Source organism: Peromyscus leucopus, chromosome 1 (genome assembly GCF_004664715.2).
Source record: "Peromyscus leucopus breed LL Stock chromosome 1, UCI_PerLeu_2.1, whole genome shotgun sequence".
Classification (NCBI taxonomy): domain Eukaryota; kingdom Metazoa; phylum Chordata; class Mammalia; order Rodentia; family Cricetidae; genus Peromyscus; species Peromyscus leucopus.
In genome coordinates this window covers 108,484,266-108,504,985 of record NC_051063.1, presented here as the reverse complement: position 1 = coordinate 108,504,985, position 20,720 = coordinate 108,484,266, and the positions used below count along the sequence as shown (strand labels likewise).

Genomic DNA, 20,720 nt, shown 5'->3' with positions numbered 1-20,720 from the left:
GCTGCCCCCAAAGCCAGATCAGGTGGGCACTCTAGATGACCAGATTTTCGTCCCTTTGACAAAGAATGAGACTGGATCAGTGCAAATAACCAGGGGAGCAAGTCCTGCAACTTCTTGTTGATGGGAGACTCCAGGCTGGGCCAGAGCACAGAGATGAGTGGTGCATGGTCCCTGCTGGAAGAAAAGGCTGCTCAAGCTGTAGACATGAACACACTTCACCGACAGAAGATTCAGGCCATGCTGCTGCTGCAATAGAGCTCCTGGCCAACCCCCAGTCTCTTAGGTATTGTCAGTGCCCCTTCCCCTGCTCAGTACTTGAGTACTGAGTAGGATTTTACTTGTTCAATGGGAAAACTGGATGATGCTGGATCGTGAGAAGAGAGGGAAGGCACCAGCTTCTAGGTGGAGTGATTGAATGGTGCCAGAAGAGAAGAGGGAGAAGAGGCAACCCATCCATTGTCGTGTTCTGTATGTGTATGTTAGGTGTCAATCTTTGAGTGATGTCTGTGAGCCAGGCTCAGCACTTTGCATAAAGTCTCCCATGTCTCAGGGCTGCCTGTCCAATCGTTACTAGGAAGCTTTCCAGGTGACCTAGGAAATTTCCCATGATCTTCCCTCTCCACAACTAAAACTGGTCAGATAAGGGCTCATACTTTTCTATATTGTACACGTGCCACTTTCTACATTGCATACATGCCACAAATTTCCCTACCATAGCCTAGATGGGGTTAAACACTGAACAGTACAATTTCCTTTAGGCAGTCAAATGGATTGCTCAGGAATGCTAAGCAAAGTGAGAAAGAGTTATATTTGTTAATGGTTCTTCTTTGAGAGAAATAAACTAGTCTATCAACTAGTGCCACACAGTTTTAATCTTCTGGCATACTCCAAAATTATTTTCAGAGTACAGAATGCTAAAAGGTTTTCCTTCGAGAATTTTTACTATAGTTAGAGGCCAGAGTTCTTTCCGTGTCACTCTTTCTTATTGTTTGTATGTTTGTTTGTGTTTCATTATTGCTTGTGGTGGTTGAGACAGGCCTCACACTCACAGCAGTCTTCCTGCCTTGGCCACCCAAGTGTCATGACGCCATGAGGGTATATGTATTGGATTTCAAATGTCTAAAAAAAATCTACTATCAATTCACACAAAGGTGTGACTTATTTGTCTGGATTCTCTGACCTGTATTCTCACAGTTCTCTCTCTCCCAAACACTTTCTTCTTCTTTTGTTACATTATCAACAATACTAATTTGTAAAAGTCTCATTGGCAGACTTGCAGAACTGCCGTTGTCTCTTTCCAAAACCCACCTCTTCTGGTCTCCACTTGGAGAGACAGCAGAAAGAGCAATATTGGTTGAGCCTTTTCTGGGAGCAAGCAGACTGCTAGGCTCCTAGTGAGTATCAGGCCACAAATCCCCAGCAACGTTTTGCACTCAACTACTGTTGCTCCAGTTTTCAAAGGAGAAAATAGAGACTATGGGAAGTGACACACTATGTCACCTAGCTGGTAAAACTTAGCTTTGATTCCAGGTTTGACCAGTGGGGAGGTCACGGTCCTTCTGCTTTCTCTTTGTCTCTTTCCCTGTGCCTCCTTGGGAATCCAAACTAGTGTTCATCAATTCCACCCTCAGGATTCAATGCTAAGAACTTTGGAGATCTGCATTTTCTAATGAGTCCTGTGGCCGCAGACATATGATTTTATGGCTCGAAGTCTACATTTCTCAAGCTTTAGCATGAGAATTAATCTGTATCTAGAGCATTGTGTGGAAAAGCATCTACCTGTTGCTGGTCTCCTGCAAGAATTCTGCCATGTTTGTCCCACCTCAACCCCAGCCTTGCAGATGTCTGTTCTCCCTCAGTTTGCCAACCCTCACCAGCTCCGTGCCAAAGCTGTGTATACTAGGACCCTGTCCCAAGCAATGTACATGATATGTATGTATATATTCAATGAAAGTAGAGGCAACATTGTCTAGGGGATGAATGGGAAAGGTAAAGGGCAATAAAATAGAGGAACTGGGGGAACTAGGAAAAGATGCTTGATACAATATATATCTGTACAAGAATTAACAAAAATTGAAATTACAAAGAAATTCAAGCAATCTAGTATTTAATTGATACAGTTATTCCATAGTTTACATAGATGGGCAAGTTCTTCCTGCATGTGTGCACAGAAAGGAATACATACGACACAGAGGCAAATGTCTAACTGATGTTCCAAGGTGAAATGTCTCTTCCTTGTCTCCCTAAGCTTTTCAAATCAAAGTAGCCATTTGTAACCTTCCCCAAAGAACGGGCTCTTTACACCCTTCTGCAGCCCCTTGGTTGCTGGAATGGTGCAGGGAAGGCTAAGTCCAGTCATCATATCTCATCTGACGACACAGTAGCTGCATCTGTATTTCCAGGTTCCCCTCAGCATCCCTGACCCCCAAGAGTCAGACATCCTCATTGGCCTGCATGAGTATGCAGGTGGCTCCCCTCTAAAGGCAATCCCTGGGTCATGTTGACATTTAACATCCTACTGAGCTGTGAACCAGGAAGGAAATCTGGGTGACTGCGTAGATGCTGTAAGCTTACAGAGCACTCCCTGGTCTTGTCACCTTCCAGCTCCAAAAGCATCCATGGTTCCCCAGGTAGAATCTGATTTCCTTTTCCTAGTATCCACCATCTAAAGCTACTCCCAATCAAGATGATCTCCTTCCTTCCATTTGCTTAGCAAATATTGATGCCTGCTTACTCTAGGGGAGACACTAAGCTTGGCAGGAAAAATAGGTTAACAGAGAAGCCAAGCAGGGCACGAACAACTAAACACTGCAGAGTAGGCAAAGTTACAACATGGAGGATCCAGGGTGTTCAGGGGAGCACTTAAATGGGGTGAAATCCAGGAGTGCAGAGTCAGAGAGGCTTTTTTTCTGCCCAAGGTCACATGAAGTCAAGCCCAGAGGACAAGGTAAGACCACCAAGACAAACTGGGTGGTAGCAAGGAGAGCAAAGACTCCATGGAGAATGAACAGCATGTGCAAAGCTCAGAGGTAAAACGTCCATAGAACTCTGGGCATGCCCCCCTGATGGATTCAGTGCAAAGAGTTGGGTCCATTCACACCTTTAGAGAAAAAAAATTGGCTAATCCAGGGGAGCAAGAGCAACTGGCCCCGCCTCTAGAGGTCTCTGTAGTCTGGATGAGAGGTTGACAGTAGCACAAGACTTTAGAATGGGATAGATAGATTGCTGAGACCAGCAGAAGCAAGGGAGCTTTAAGTGTGAGTTTTCTGCCCTCTGCCAAACAGGCTCATACCGTAGTGTGTCCACTGAAATCTTGTATAGCTCCTTGGAGCCTGTCTCGCTTCCCAGCTGAAATGATCTCCAGCCTTCCATCCTTCCATCGGGTGGCATGCTGTCTGGCTTGTCCCACCTCTGCCCGTGTGCTCTCCTCTTCCCTACTCTACCACTGGCCATTCAGTGCCTGGTCTCTCATTGTGCTCCTCCTCTTCCGGCATGACAGCAAACACTTAGGAGATACCTGTAGGATGAAGCCTCGTTTACTGTCCATTTCCAGACATCCACTACTCTAGTAAAGAAAAATAAACAAACCCAAGAATAACAACCATGCGATTCCACCCACATATTCCAATTGCTAGATATGTGCATCACAAAACACATACTACTTTTGAATTGACAAAGGAAATATTTCCTAAGCTTTTCTTGACTATTGGAAAATTATTCTGTGATCAGCTACCTTAGAGATCACTGAGATTAATGGCTGCCAGTGAGTGAACAGAAGGTAATGAACACATTTCTGGCAATGTCTGTACCTTGTAGACACTTCCCAAACTCCTAAGGTTTGACTCTTCGTTAGGGAATTCTGTTACTGATGGTGATTATTCAGGAAGAACCCTTAAATCAAGGAATGACCAAGACAGGAAAGCAGAGGAAGATGGGAAGCCCTGAGGGAGCCATAGGGTTAGACTTGAACCTGGATCCTGAAGTTTGAGATGGAACAATTTACTTAGTTCTATAACTGTAAAGTCAGTGAAGCTTGACAGTTCTGCTGAGGGAGGCTGTCATAGGCACCCTGGAACAATGTATCCTCTATCTTAGCTTTGGTCGGAATCTGTAACATCTGTATGTGGTGTGACCCTGGTTATCTCAGACTCATCAGAGGCTCTGAATGGAGAGTGAATAAAAGATGAGAAAGTGAGTATATATGTGCTTAATACCTGCAGCCTGGTAGAGAAAAAAAGTTCAAAAACTGGGAAAAGAGTCATGAACAGGGGTCTTGGTGTGATGGTTTTGTTCAATTTCCTAAACATGTAGTGAGCACTGCCCCTAGATTCCTCCATGTTCGTGTATACTGGAGACTCACACAGATCATCTATAGTGCTTACCGTGACTGCACAAAAATCGGAGTGCATGGGGAGCAGAGAGCTTTCAAATGGGCTCATAGAAGTCATTTCCCCCAAATCATAGAAGCAATAAAATGGTAGGCAGTGACGTGCACTTCAGTTCTGTTAAACTCATGAAGCCCATTCTAAGTGTGAACCAAACCCACAGGGTGTATTGTACACTTTAGTGTTGGAGGCAGTTGTAGATGTTTGAACTATAACAGAAAACAATGGCATCAGATGGGGAGCTGAGGCAGGTAAAAGAGTGCTCAGCCTTCTTGTGCTGACTTGTGTGTCAGGGAAGGCTCTCGTGGTGTATCAGGGATATGAGTCTGGACAGTTGAACCATAGTCCAAAGTTTTTGGATAAAGAAACCAAGACCCAGGAGGAAAACCCACCCAAAGAATATACCTTGGTCGTTGATCCCCACTACCTCCGTTGTCCTTGGTAAAACTCTGAAATAACCAGCCAAATGATCACAAAGCAATTCTATAAAGTGTTGTTATGCACAATTAAGCTCGGAGGTTGACACTAAAGTGATGGAATCCTTAAAATACTGCCAGATTTGGTAGCAGTGAGCCGAGAGGCCTTCTATCATGTGTCCCCACAAGTCAGAAGTTCTGTACCTCTTAAGATCCTGCTAAATGTTACGATGACCCATCTGGGCTGGGCTGTGTTTCCTGAGGTTAAGTCCGTTTGCTGAGCTGTTCACATACGATGGTATCATACACATTCTGCCAGTCAAGGTGGGAGAAAATAACAGCCCTTGCTGGCGAGTGGTGCCTGTGTTGTACTGTATACTTTTATGTGTTTGTGTTTATGTCCCCTCTTGTACACGATGTACTGCATGTGTGGAAAGGACAAGACTGTGAGTGTTTCCAAGTTGTCACCTCCTCCTTCTGAAGAGTTGGGAGTTTGCTCATAGAACTATGGAAAGCTGGAAAAAAAAAAAAACTTAGAACTATATGCTAGTTCTATATCACAGAAACTCGGAGCCAGAGTCTTGTCTTGGAACTCATAGAATGCCACCGTCCTGATATGACAGGGTGTTATCATTTCAGCTATCAGGACATAAGGATCCTAGCATGTTATATCTCTAGCATTAATATATGCAACAAATATCTTTTCTGTGCCTTGTGTGAGCCTGGCATTATGTTATGATCAGAGGATAAAAGAGTGAGTAAGACTGCTAAAACTCTTGATTTCAAGAAGTTTGCAAAGAATGTCAGAATTTAAGAATCGTAAAATGTTAAATCCTCAGAAAACTAAAATTCTGCTACGCTGAAATTGTAGACCGCCAAAGGTGGAGGAGAGAGCCTTAGATCATTTTTTCCAGCTCTCACTACCTTTTTATGAGGCCCAGGACTTGGTGCAGGCAAGTCGGATTCAAATCTCACTAATAAGAACATCATTTCAGTTCAGTGACATCACAGAATGGCTGGGTCATAGGGGCTCAGCCTTCACCCAACCCCGGCTGCTGCTCATTTTACCAGAGAGGCCACTGTGGCTCATAGACGGCAGCCTCTTGTTCTGTAAAGGCTCAGTCAGCAGTAGACACCTCCAGGCTTTCTGGCCTCTATCAAAGAAAAGAAGAAAGGCTAAACAAGACACTCCTGCTGTTTCTGAGGTGGTCTTTGCTAGGCTTACTTCTGTGGGCCCGCCCCTGCTCTTCAGAACAAGCGCTGCTCTCCAACTCTCTCTGCACAGGGACAGGCCCTGTCCAGGCCACACGTGCAGTGGATCGTAGCATTCGGAGCTCCCTCCCCCGTTGATGCGTGTTTTATTTTGTTGCCTCCCCCTTCCCCGTGTGCTTCGAAACCGATTTTCATTATTTTTCTCTGTCTGTGTTTGTCTTTGTGGCCCGCAGGTGCTCCCTTGCATTGTTCATCTGCTTCATCAACCCCTATTGAGCAGTCCCCCTCCCCGCCCCCCTCCCCTCCGGCCAATGAGAGCCAGAGGCGGTTGCTAGGCAACGGTGTGGCCCAGCCAACCCCGGACTCAGACTCTGAGGAAGAGTTTGTCCCTAACTCATTCTTAGTTAAAAGTGGCTCCGCCAGCCTGGGGGTCGCAGCAAACGGTAAGTGCTTCTCTCTTTTGCTAACTTTTAATGGTTTGTTTCTTTTCATGGGCTATGTATGCCTGCTCCGGCCGCTTGCCCCTTGCAAGAGCCGAGTGACCTGGTGCATGGAGGGGCTCGTGAGCAGGCAGGGACCTGGGCGGTTCTGTGGGCTTGGGGTAGCCAGCTACGGTCTCTGCTCCAAGGAGAAGGCTTTGTCCCGTGACAGGTGCGCGAGACAGAGGTACACAGACAGCAAGAGACTAGATTCCAGGCAGAAACAAAGACACAAACTGGAGGGTGGGGGACACGTTTCTCGTATTGGATTGCTGCTGGGTGCAAGCGATCGACAGGCACAGTCACCTGTTGCTTCATCAGATCCTACACACAACGCTACCAAGAGAAGGGCATTACAGTGTCCCTCATTAGCGATAAGAAAACTGAGAGACAGGATGCTGCCCAGAGCTCGGGGCTGTTTTTCAAAGTACTCTGCCCTGGAGATCAGGGCAGCTGCAGAGCTGACTGACCACAGGCAAAAGAGCTGGGTTTCAGCATGCTCTCCCCAAGGTTCGCTCCTTTTCTCCACTTCCCTCTGCTTTCCTCGAGGAGGGGAGGTTGGAGGATGTGGTGAAGGAACCCCAACCACCCTGATCCTGCACTGTTACACTTGGCCCAAGACACCCACCTGTCCAGCGGGGCCAGTGCACTTTCGGGCAAAGATGTTCCTGCTGGGGATTAGAGCCAGCAAGAGCGATATAAGACTGTGTGTGAGAACCTGGGGTCACAATAATGCCACCTTAAAAAGTTTCCTTATTCTGATAGAAGAAAAGAAACTGTGCTTTTCTAACAAATACTGCAGGAGGTTGTATTGATGTGGCAAGCATTTATTTATAATTGCCTGTATGGGGCTAGAGAGATGGCTCAGTGGTTAAGAGTGACTACTACTCTTTTGGAGGTGCTGAGTTCGGGTCCCACACCCACATCAGGTGCCTCCCAATCACCTGAAATGCTAGCTCCAGGGAGATCCAATACTGTTGGCCCCTGCAGGCATCAGCACACATGTGCACGTACCCCTACACAGATGAACACATATACACATAATTTCAAATAAAATAAATCCTGTAAGTGCCTGTATGGGGCTACATTCTAAACCATATTCTGGAAAAGGTGCCTGAGATTGAGAGAAGCATGAGGCAGGCTTGTTGGTGGACAATGGAATCATACAGCTCTGTACCCAAAGGAAGCCCTGTCCCCTGGGGGCTTTGGACAAGTCTCACTGACTCCCCAAGTTTCTTCAAATGTAAAAGCAGGCAGCATGGTATCCAGGTCACAATGAAGAGCATCATAGCGTCTGGGATGGAAGTTTGGGAAATGGTGGGCTTGTCTTATCACCTGCCACTTCCCTGTGGAGGACATACAGAGCTGTCTGGAAAAGCTCTCCACACATCTTGGAGCACTCAGCACACTGAGGGAGATACCAAAGGCTGTCTCTTCTCTCAGGAACAGAGGGAGACCAGCTAAAGGTGATAAGGGAGGACAGAGCCTAGTATGCTGGATGCCAGGGTGACTGAAAGGAAGTCTCCACACTGACTGAGAGAACTGGAAAGTGCCTCCTGTAGGAGATGCTGGCTGCGTGGGAAAGAATGGGTCGATGGGTCAGACTTTGATAGCAGGACTATTTTGGACGTGCATGGACATAGAATCCTGGGTAGGAGCTGGGGAACCCACTCCCACACCTTTGCACTTCAGAACTGGGCACAAAACAGTTGTTGACATGGGAGGGTGTTACAGGCTTCACGGAGAACATCTCTGGCTTCTCCAGGGCCTGAATAGAGCATGCACACACAGACCCTGCATACTCTGACCAAACCCATTCACCCCAGGGCCCCATATCTTTGGGACTTCCTCTGAGACAGAGCATCCTCAAAGAGGACAGAAGCAGGAACCCTGAACTATGGGAGAAAGACCTGTGTTCCATGTTCAGCTCTGCGGTTCACTGGCTATTTGTCCTTGACAAATCACTCTTTTGCCTCAGGCCTTCTTACCAGGGATGGAGCAGTTTCTAAGATACTCTGGTTTTATTAATGTCATGTGGTGATGATCATGCCCCTGCCAGTTATCATCATCAGCTTAATGAGGAAGAAAAATCATGTGTGTAAATATCTATCAATATATGTATATATCAGCGCACATATATAGAACAAATACAGATAGATTGATAGATAAATGATAATGTTCTTCATTCGTTTCTGAGTAAATAAGGCTTGCAGGAAAAGAGAGGACAAGAGATGAAGGTCCTTAATCTCCCCCCTTTGCTAATAACTGACCCAGAGCCCCAGCTTTGTCACAGTTCTGAGGCAGGCTGAGGAGCTGCTGCTTTGTTGATGTGCAGAGCCCACGGGAGGCCTTTGGCCTCCAGCTGTTCGCTCAGCTCAGCTCCTCTGCGCTCCTGCTTCCCAGGGGCCTTGACATACTATGGAGTCCTTCCCCAGGGCCACTCTAAACGTCATTAGTAAATTGGTCCTTTGCAGGAAGGGAGAATCTGTGTCCTGCTTGGCTGCTGTTCTGGGGTAGGTGCCATGAGAGTCTTACTGTCTTCCTAGCTCTGAAGTCCCATGTGGGAGGGTCCTGTCCTGGTGCAAGTGACAATAAGCAGGTCACTACCCAGTAAATGTTTGTAAGGTTTTATTTGATTTTTCAGGGGGAGGTGAATATATCTTAATGAAATTATCTCTATTGCTTTTGTTAATTATAAAAGTAAGGCTGTCTGTTTACACCTCAGATAATCCAGCAAAGTGAAAAGTGACTTTCTCATGCAATCTGTATTCCAGAAACAACACTTTTTATCAATTTGGTCCCCGGTCTTACAAATGCTCTTTATTCAGAGTTTACCTCATAAGTGAATAAATGACCCAGTGAGCAAGTTACAGAGCCAGATCCTCAAGGTGCCATCTTAGCCAAGGTCCCTCTCACCTCGCAGTCAGTCAGTGCTCCACCCATGAGGTAAGGACAACCTGCTGTGATTTAGGTAGTTTTAAAATGACAAAACTGTGTAGTAGGGATGTGAGTCAAAAGTGGAGCTAACCTAAGAGGTCCTGGGCGTCCCTATGGCCATACCCCACCTTCTGCTACTGAGCTGAGATTTGAGGCCACCCTAGGCAGGTCAAATGCTAATCCCCGGAAGGGTGGCTCACCTGAGACTTCATTCTGACTGTACTTTACATGACACAGGCTGCTTCCCTGGCTACTGGAGGATGACAGTGCAGAGGTTTCCCACTTTCCAGTGGTTTCCAGAGGTGGTGGGAGGGAGCTGTCCCTTTGGAACCAGCCTTCTCAGGGCCCAGGCTGCCTTCTAGCTATTCTTCTACTAGCGGTCCTGTCAGCTCCAGCCAGAGCTGGGACCTGGGTCTGCGAGGCCTCAGAGCTGCCCTGCAGAAATCCCCATGTAAAGTGCAGAGAGAAGCGTGGGGCATCTCCACACAGCTCATTGTCCCCATGGAAAAGAAGAGAGGGTAAATGCCTCTTTCTGTCATCACAATCCTAATCCTCCCCAGGGCACTCGTCCAGAAGTCACTGGTGTGAATAGGAACAGAATTCACCAAAATATCGACTGGTCACAGTCCAGGCTCTCAGGAAGTGGTTAGGATTAAGTAGATGCTTGTCCTAACCCCATAGAAACGTCCAGAATCAACAGTGTTTCATGAATTGTGCTCATCTGAATTCTGAAAGCCAGGGGGCTTTGGAAATTTAGGGGTAAGCTTAATAGGGTCAGGAAATAAAGAGCCCTGAGAAGGCTGTGAAGAGCTTCTGGAAGCCTGGGGGCGTTGGGGGATGGTGAGAGAACATACATCTAATGAGCACCTTCTGTATGCACGCATTTCCTATATGTGTTATCATCTTTGGGCTTGAATTTATTGGCATTTCACTTTGGGGGACACTGAAGCCCAGAGATGAGGGCAGTGACTTAATCACGGCCCCACTGGAAGACAAAGACTCCAAACCAAAGCGTACTGCCTCCAGGGCCTCTCTTTCTTTTCTCTAATGCCAGCTCCAGGTCTTTCTGTATCCACAGTAAGACTGAAGATAGAAGGAATCCCCCAGAGCTGGGTTGGACTTTTTTCTTTTTGAAGACTTCGGGGTTGTCTCCCTCCTGTTTGTCACCTCACAAACACTGAGGAGCACCCAGTGCTGGGCAGCCTCCTTAGGGAGTCATTGACTCCTTTTATCTACCCTGTCTCATCAAAGTAACAGGGGCCCAGAGAGGTGAGCCCCTTCCTCCGCCTCACAGGGCCTCTAAGTGACAGGGTCAGATTTGAACCCCAGGCCTCTCTGAGACCATAACGTGGAATCTTTGTGGCATATTCCTATGAGGATTTCAAGGGTTTCATAGATGAATCAGGCTAGATATTTTCAATACAAAAATTTGTTGCAAAATTATTGCAAAAAAAAATCCCCCAAAGCCAAACCCCACATGTGTCCTTGGCTTTCCCTGGCTCCGGGTCCTCCCTGCATGGCCTTAGAAAATGCCTCACTGGCCAGCAGCAAAGTTGTTTAGCATTTTCATTGACTTGCTTAGGTTTTAGGCAGCTGGGATTATTTTTGTTTTGACTTCCAATCCAGCAGAGGAGTGTTTATTTTTCTTTCTAAATGGGAAACACTGCTATGCATGCAAGCTCCTTCCAAAATGTGTTTTCTTTAAAAAAAAAAAAAAAAAAAAAAAAAAAAAAACACCTCAATTTAGAACCTATGCAGTATTCCCAGGGGAGTCTGCTGGGTCCTTTTAAGTCAACTTGTGAAATCAGAAGGCAAGTGATGCCTGCCTCTAAGGATAGAGAGATGTGCCTGGCCAGATCGTTTTTCTTATTTCACTATGAATTTCCTGGAATCTGTGGTGGCCACAGGACTTGGGTCTGCCTGCTTGACACGTTCCCAGGGCGAAAGGCTGCTAGGGTGTGTGAAGTACTCTGTCTATTCTGTCCACCACCCACCACCGCTTCCCTTGGCTCTTCTGGCATCAGAAGATGCTTGTTGGTGAATACATTCTTAAGACACAAGCTGTGTGCAGAAGTCAGTTCAGTCTCCTTACTCCTGCAAGGAAGACAAATGAAATCCGTCCTCTCTTCATTCATCCCCGTTGACATGCTAAATGTCGGTGGATGTTCTTCAGAGAGATGAAGGTGAACAGTGTTGTAAGCAGAAAGATCTTATAAAATAAATGAGCCCTTGGAATCACATGCCTTGTGGATTCCAGTGTTTTCAAATTTCACAAAGTAAATAGAGTGAACGCTGTGTACTCATCCTGTAACCCCTCCCATCACCAAGCACTTCACTGTCTCTGCAGTAAAGCATACAAATAGTTTACACTAGAGGGAAAGGAGGAAGGAAGGAGGGAAGGAAGGAAAAAAGAAAAGAAAAGAAAGAAAAAAGACAGACAGACTCCAGACCTCATGGCTGTTCAAGACAGATTCTGCAACCAAACAAAGTTGATTGGTTGGTGGCTTAGCTGGAATAGTTTGGTTTGGTTTGGTGTTTTGAGACATGGCCTTGTTATGTAGTCCAGGATGACTTTGAACTTGTGATCCCCCCATGCTAGCCTCCCAAGTGTTAGGATTACAGGAACGGCTACCCATGACCATATTCATGCCCAGCTTCAAAGTTGCTATTGTTGTTCAATGTGTGTGGACATGTGGGGGAGGGCATGTGCATGCATGCACATATAGGTCAGAGACAGCCTTGGGTGCCATCCTTAGCAATGTGGCCTTCTTCCTTTGGCTTGGAGTTCACCAATTAGTTGTATCTAGCTAGTCGGTGAGCACCAGGGATCTTCCTGTCTCCACCTCCGTGGCACTGGGATTTTAAGTGTCCACCGCAATACCCAGATGTTTATGTGGGTGCTAGAAATCAGACTCAGGTCCTGGCGCTTGGGAGACAAGCATTTTCCTGGCTGAGCTCTCTCTGCTGAAACAACAGAGGTTGGATGCCTCGCTGTCTTCAGAGCAGATACCGCCTCTGCCAGTGTCTCGTGTCCTGCGCCAGTTCCAAGTTTGTGGAGGCCAGCTCTGGCTCTGCCTGCCTCCTAACTTCAAACTTGAAAACAATCACACCTACACAGAAAAACCTGTCATTGTCCTTACTTCTTCCTTCCCACCAGCACCCCTGGCACGTGACACGGGAGCAGTGCACTGAGCCACCCAGGCACAGCCTTGCAGAGCCACAGAGGTAGAGACCGGTCCTGGTGCAGTCAGGGTTCGTAGCTGTGGGCCCATCTCCTCTACTCTTCGTCCTCTGCCAGGTGCTCCCTTTAACGAGACCAGGGCTCACCTATGCCTCCCACCAGGAACAAATTATTATGCCCCCTAATTGGGGGCAGCAGGGATACCCTCAACAGGGTCACTTCTATTTTATGTAGTTGACAAAGCCCTTTTTCATGCGTTACCTCCGGCAAACTCTGGTGACTGTAATCTAATTGCCACTTTGGCTTTCTAGGAGGGAAAGCTTCTCCTTGACCCTACAAAATAAACAAGTCACACTTTGAATTAATGTAACCCAGTGTCCTGGGAGAACCAAGGCCCTCTAATTAGTCAGTCACGTGACTAGAATGTGGCCTCGGCCATTTCTTTTCCACTCATTTCCCCAAATTTTGTATTGTATTAAAAATTTGTATTAAAAAGTAAAAAGTTGTATTAAAAAGAACAAAAATAGCACGTTTAGTGTGTGGCTTGATTGGATCTCAGGACTCCAAGGCCACCCCACGAGGAGGCATGTCAGCCATGTGTCCTGACTTTTTCCGTCTGGAAACAGCCTGCTTTGTGTTTCATGGAAATGTTAGTGGCCAGCTCTGTAGAGTCCTCCTTTATAGCAGACCACATCTGAAAGGATCTCTGACACCTGGGTGCCCAGGCTGTTGAGGAGAAGGAGGCCAAGGAGAGTCGGGTAGTTAGCATAACTCACATGTGGGCAAACCTCTCTTTCCCGAAGTTCCCGCCCAGCACCTTCGCTCTTAGATCCCCAGAGCCTCAAGGATGCCTGAGCTTGGGCCCCGATGAGTGCTGTGTGCCGGAGTGTGCAGAAGGGCAGCTGTATGCCCGTTTAGGATTGGCTTGTTCAACAGCCAGTCCAGCCTGGGAGGCCACTGCCATCAACAAAGCTTGCTCTCCAGTCCCAAACCTCAGCTGATGGCGCGGCCGGGACCCGAGCTAGCGTGAAATTCCACTAGTGTCGGGGCTACAAATCAGGACACCTGAGTGGCCCCCTCAGCCTGCCTCTGGCCTTCTGTGTCATCCTGCAGGAGTCTGGGCAGTGAAAGAACGGGACACGATCAACGTTTTCCAGACCTTGTTTGTTTCTGTGTCTGTGTCACGGTGTGGACCCTAGCATCATGCCCACCGACACTGTTAGTATGTTCTTTTAAACTGCCTCTTTCCCCAAACTTTTTTGATTTAACTGAATTTCCTTGTTTTAAGAGGGAATTGGGTACCACTGCCGCCATTCCCTTGCCATATGGCAAGTGTATGATTGGCCATAAATAGAAGCTAACTGTAAAAATAAACACAATGAAATCGGGTTATCATGTTCTGGGGAGAGCACGCCTGCTCAAGGCTGTGGAGCAAAGCCTTGCCTCTCTCTGTTAAACAGGGACATTGGCAAGTGTTGAATGTTAAAACACGCGCTGTGTGCCGCGCTGAGATTTCCTCCATCACTTCGTGCAAAGAGTTGTAAAAGGAAGCCCTCCCCATGGGAGAACTACTTAATGGTTGTTCTCACCAGAGGCCGAAGATCATCCACAGGGGACACAGCTCTGCAGCCTTTTCTAGACCGCTGTCTAGGCATTTAGTGCCCCCCCCCCAGCCTTCTCACCTTGAGAATAAATGTCTCCGGCTGCTCCCAGCACCCAGTCTCCTTCCCTCCCCTAAGCTTGGTCTTTGCAGGCCATCTGTTCCCACCCTCCCCCTCTGTCTCTGGCCCTCTACCCCTGTCATCAGGTCTGAGCTGGGTGCTTTGAGCTCAGCTGGATCCCCCATTACTGGTTAATGGCTCTCAGTGTGGACCAGGAAACCATGTGGCTTCCTCTGAATTGCCATTATTTATGTAGGTGTTGGAGATTCAACAACTTAAGAGAAAATTTGCTTTGCATGACTAGAAGAACCAGAAATGGCGCGACGTGGAACTGGGGTAGGGAAAGATGATTGGGGGGTGTACAGATGGAAGCAGGGTAGGGAAAGAAGATTGGGGGGGTGCGCAGATCCCTGCTGTGATGTGTGGCCATGTGGGGTCTGTTTAAACTCTTCCTGGACTAGCTCTTCTTTTGTCGGATTTCTTTGGACAGCTTCACAAGATTGCTGTGCAAATGAGAAAACAGAGCATCTTACGTACTGGAGATGCCCGGTGGAGGTGGCTTTCCTTCTGCCCCGTCCGTAGCACCAAAGTGTCCAGATAGCCTGGAAAGAAGGCAGAGCCACAGCAATTAATAACTCTGCCTAGGAGTGCTCAGCTGACACCACACACACACACACACACACACACACACACACACACACACACACACTGCCCTGGGTGACTTCCAAAGACTTCAGGCTGGGAGGGAAGAAGGGAGCCCAAGGCAGCAGCTAAGCAAACATAGCAAGGGGGTCTTAGAAACACAGCCTTGCTGAATTCCTAGCCGGAATCTCTGCACTGTTCCTCGTCCCCACCGGTCTGGCACCGTGATGCCTTTTCCTTCTGGCCGGCGGCCTTCCCCACGGAGTTGAAAGGAGAGGAAACTGGCTGGTAATTCATTTATGCCCCCTTCCCTCTCTCCTGGTAGATCATGTTTCTATAAATAACTCTAGAAAGCTGCAGCAACGGCTCATGATAATAGTACATGTAGTTATACTTCCAGAAACTTCTCTTTCAGTGCCGCAGAGGAAGTTTTCCAAGATACATACCCGAGGAGAACTCCTTTCTACTCCCCACTACCTGTGTGACCTTAGGAGCCCTCTGTCTCACCCAGTACCCATCTGTGAAAGGGGACAGCAGCCTGGGGCTGGCTCAAGGGCAGAGCAGGCTGTAGTGAAGTGTTGCCCCACGCCTACTCTCCCCTTAGTCTCCCCTCTTATTATTAGAAACCAATAGAGGGCATTTGCAGGGTGAGAAGGTTTTTTGCATATGTACGGAAGTTTGATCATCTGTCTACTGTCATCCTGACAAGAACTGGAAGCTGAGATGCCACCTCCCTGTTTGCTGATTTTACAGACTCTGCTCTCCTCATTGACAGTGCTTCTTAGGGTATTCCTGCCCTGAACCATCGCAGTACCATCCCTCTGCCTTGCTGCCTCCCTCCCATGCCACAGTCATCCTTCCAAAACCTAATCTCGGAGGCTCAAGGCCTCAATCCCAATGTGAAAGCCCAGGCCCTGTCCAATCTTTACCTGTTTCTTAAGACAGCATCCTCTATGTCCAGCAACAAAGCCTGCTGCTGATTTCTGGCAATGCTGAGAGCAAAAGCTTCTGCCACTTACTCATTTTAAAGTGAGACCAAGGCAGGGTTGGGGGGGGAGTCTTATTTGACTAATATGGAAAGAAAGAGCCTTGTTTACCCTTCAGAAGCAATTCAATTGAGCAAATTATGATCAGGACCAACTATGTCCTAGGACCCGTGGAGAAGCTCCATCAGTCTGCTTTCTCCTCCCGCCTCTGGGGGATAGACTCATACCTCAACAGCTCAGCCCTGAAGCAGGCAGGCATCCGTGAGGACAAGTAGGTTCTCAAGGCTGGAGCTACAGAGGTTCCATGCAACCTGGAGGATCCTTGTATCGTCTGCATTCTCAACGATGATTGGCCTGACATTGGTGTATTGCATGTTAGTTGCCTATATGTAGCCAGATACTCCCAGCTGGGGTCTCACTACACAAGTCTCTTCCTGGTGTATGCTGTCTAGGGTTCTTTGCTAGATGCACACTCTGGCCAGACTGCAGCCCTGTCCTCTATAAGCAGCTATATGACAGAGACACTGGGGTCCACTGGAACCCTTGAAGAGAGGCAGAATTCTCTTCATTTCTGTGGAATAAGAGCTAGTGTGACAGGTCCACCATCGAGACCCACATCCACTTCACCTTCTTCCTTCTGTCAGGCAGTCCCCTGGCAAACGCCATCTTCGGGGTTGACATGGGGATGGAGTAAGCAGTACCATCTGAAGGCAGGGGTGCTATTCGGTACCCAACTGGGCTTGAAATGACATTCAGGTTGTGTGGCAGAAACGTAGATCCCATCACCAAGCACCTCGGGGCGTAGATGCTGTGTCGGATGCTTTGCCTCTTCTGTCCACATTGAATCCCCCAGGAGATGAGAAGGCTCTGGAGCAAGAGAGTTACAGTATGGCTTTCTTACTATATTAGCTGTGATTAGCAAATGATTGAACTCCTGAGTTTCCTCCTTTCCCTAGTATTAGAATGTGAGGTGAAGCATTAGCAAAGTACCTGGCTGGTGTCAAGATCGAAATGGAAATTCTTTATTGTTGTCATTGTTCTCGTTACTAATGTACTGGGCTAACTAAGCCTTGGAAAGATACAACGATCTTCCCAGGATCACACAGATAGCAGGTGGCAGGCTGCATCCCCAATGTGCCTGGCCTTTCAACCCCATCTCTTCTTGCCCCATTGGGTCCCTTCTTTGGTCGTCTAGCAGCCTTTGTCCTCCTTTCTTGACAGCCCCCCAGGAAGCCACAGGGTCTAGGGGAACCTCCAAAGCAGATCAGAGATTTCCTTCCTAGCCCCCTTGCCTGGAGGGGAGGGCAGGGCAGAGCTGAGTGTGCATTTTGGCACCAAACCCCGTGGCCCTGCTCAGAAGCCCGCTGAATGGAAGTTGCTGAGTTGCACTCCAGTGCTCTCGGCTCTAAGACAGCCCTGTTGGGCCCCTGTGTGGGTGACAAGATGATGCATGAGGTCCGGCTGAGCCGCTTATTTGTCTGAACTGGTGATGGCCTTTATCCTGAGGTGAGTTAATGGCAAGGGGGCAGTGGCCCCTTAAGGCCTGGACAATGGGCTGGCTTCTCAGGTCATCAAATCCCTCGGCGGCCTGGCCCTGAATCCCTCCCAGCACAGGAGGCCTCTGCCCCCTCTGCTTCCCAGAAACTCTGCTCACCAGCCAGAGGTGCTCCCAGCCCAGCAGGAGAAGCCCTGGAATAATGCCCAGGCCACATCAAAGAGTACTGTGGTGACCAAGGGTGAGAAGGGGATGGAGGCGGACAGAGAGGATCGTGATGTAGCTTCGCCCATCCTACATGGGGCCCACACCTAAGCAGCCTGGACTAGAGTCCAGCTGCTCCATTCGCTGCAGATTCCAGTTCTGCCTTCTCTCCTGGTGGTCACGGCCCTCCAGAATTCACACTCCCTCCTTCCCTGAGCCACTGTGCCAGTAAAATACATCATCTTCTCATTGACCTTACTGGACCCTTCAGTTACAGCAGCCCTTCCAAAGTCCCCTACATTAGCTTTTGAATAAGATCCTATTTAATGGGCATTTTGAATATTAGGCTTTTTTCAAAATAGGAAAATTATTAATTAAACTTACTCTCTGTATGAAGACTGGGAGCTGGGATGCCAAGTCCAGCCTTTTCAGTCTGGACTTTCCCCTGACATGTTTGTTCAACTCACTCACTCACTCACTCACTCACTCACTCACTCACTCACTAACTCACTAACTCACTCACTAACTCACTCACTAACTCACTCACTCACTAATTCACTCACTCACTCACTAACTCACTAACTCACTTACTCACTTACTAACTCACTCACTAACTCACTAACTCACTAACTCACTCACTCACTAACTCACTCACTCACTAACTCACTCACTCACTAACTCACTCACTCACTAACTCACTCACTCACTCACTAACTCACTTACTCACTAACTCACTAATTCACTCACTCACTAACTCACTCATTCACTAACTCACTCACTCACTCACTCACTAACTCACTTACTCACTAACTCACTAACTCACTCACACACGCACTCACTCACTCACTCATTCATTCATTTTACAAAGATGTCTAATGTATTTATAGACTGCCAAATATTGAGCTTGACCCCACTCTCTAGTGGGAGGAGCCCAAGCGTCAGTGTCCATCCCTGCTAAGGGATCAAGAAGGCACACAGACACATCACCCTGTTAATACGTTGAATTGTTAGGTGTTTATGTCCAACTAAAGAGAAATTAAAGAAGGGGGAGGCAAATGTGAAAATACCCATTGACCTTGGCATCTGGCTGGCTCCCGAGACCATGACTTCATGGAGGCCGAGCCTCCAGAAAAGTAGATGGCACAGGGAGAGCAGAGGGCAGTGTAGATGACAGACCCACAGAGTTGTCCTGAGTCACAGATTGCTTCCTAATTGCAAAGGAAGGAACCATGGAGGGAACTAATTCTAGCAGGGATGCAGCGCCTGACAGAGCTCCATGGTGGAGCCAGCGGGGAGCAATGCTGTGAGAAGCTCAGGGGCTGGGCTTGGAGCTCAGTGATAGAGCGCTTGTCTAGCATGTGCAAGGCCCAGGGTTCCATCCAGAATTCAGGAACAGGACAAGAAAAAAAGAAAGGAAGGAAGGAAAGAAAGACAAGAGGAAGAAATGAAAGAACAAGGGATAGGTAGAATCAACAGCCTGTCACACCAGACATGGTGTCACCAAAGATGCTGAGCCGAAAGCTAGCTGAGGACGCAATCAGCCTGCCCACAGTGCAGGGCAGGCTCCAGAGCAAGAGGCTGGACTGTTTAGAATGATGGTTCTCAACCTGTGGGTCACAACCCCCCTGAGGCTGCACATCAGATATTTACATTATGATTCATAACAGTAGCAAAAGAACAGTTATGAGGTAGTAGTGAAAATAATGGTATGTCTGGGGCCCACCACACCATGAGGGACTGTATTAAAGGGTCGCAGCATTAGGAAGGTTGAGAACCAGAGGTTTGGAAAAGTCGGTGCCATGACAAAGAGGTGTTTGGGTCGCTGGGCAGCAGCTCTAGATTAAGAGTTATCAACAAAATTCAACCAAATCTCACTTACATTTTGATCAGATTTTGATTTATTTTTAAGATGGAAGGAAAAATGTGGGATTCTTTGGCTATGGTGGGTATAGAACATGGAGGGGCTGTTGCTCATTAACTGAGCTGTGCTGTGATACTGAGGCTACAGGGGCATCCTGATTCTAGGCTGTGTGCTAATAGGAAGCCTGCAACTTGTTTTAAAAAAAAAAAAAACTACATATGAATAGAGATACCGCAACATGGCAACATGTTAGCCATGCAGGTTTAGCTAAAGAACGCAGGGATGTTTTTGTACCATTTCAGAGTTCCTCTAGGGGTGAGACTTTTCAGAATAAGAGTGGAGGTTGTGTGGGGGTTGCAGAGAGACTGGAGTTCAGGACAGGGTTCCTCCAAACAGGTGAGAGAAGTCCTCTTTGGAGAGAGCGCCCTCCCCTCCCGTCTCCTTCCCTGCTGGGCTGCAGAACCCCTCTGAAGTTTTACAGGGGACCCAAAGCTGGGTATCGTGATGAAAGGAGTCTGGCTGGGCATAGAAGGACCTCAGCAAGGCGCTATGGCTGGTAATAGGAACCACATTGTCTCGGGATACAGGGAGCCCCACCCCAGCTCTTCTATGCCGAGGCAGGACTGGAAGGAATTATGTGCGTTCATACTTGTTAAACTGCCTTGGCACCAGAAGTGAGCCTCATAACCCTAGCTTTACAGTGGCTGGGCCACAGTTAAACCTGGGTCAGCCTCGTCCCTGCACCCTCTCTGTCAGAGGTTTATGGCTGCAGCATAAAACAATTCAACGCGAGCTGCAACATGAAAAACCTCTGCACTGCAAAGGCGAGCGCTCCTTTGGAAAGTTTGCTAAGGGGGAAGCCATTGGCCATAAAGTCTTTTCTGTTCCCTTCTGCTTTCCCAGCCAGGCCCCAGGCACTCTGCTCTATGCCCCTCCCCATCTCCAGCCCAGACCACAATCCAATCAAACACAGAAGCTGCTGAATTCTGTGGTTGGGGGTTGGGGGGTGCTGTGCCAGAGAGTCTTGTTTCTGAGTTTGAGTTGGATTTCTGCAGCTGTGTGACCTTGGATAAGTTGGTCCCTCTCTCTGGGCTTGAGCCTCAAAAATATTTAGTGCATAGTTGCCCAGCCTACACACGTGTGTAGTTAGTCATTGGGCGCATGAAGCGCTCGATATTGACTTTCTGATTGCGTCAGTGTATGTCAGAAACAGAAACAGACAAAATAGTTATTCAGAAATTCTTGGTTTTATCTAAAAGGT

The 20,720-nt window shown here is 47.8% G+C and overlaps 1 protein-coding gene across 1 annotated transcript in view; it reads left to right on the top strand.

The window, feature by feature from the left end:
* Window positions 1-20,720, top strand: part of Tenm4 (teneurin transmembrane protein 4) — a 2,730,446-nt gene that overhangs the window by 2,450,456 nt on the left and 259,270 nt on the right. The window contains 1 exon segment of the mRNA XM_037206447.1: window positions 6,247-6,456. Within this exon segment, the coding sequence (XP_037062342.1) occupies window positions 6,247-6,456 (210 nt within the window).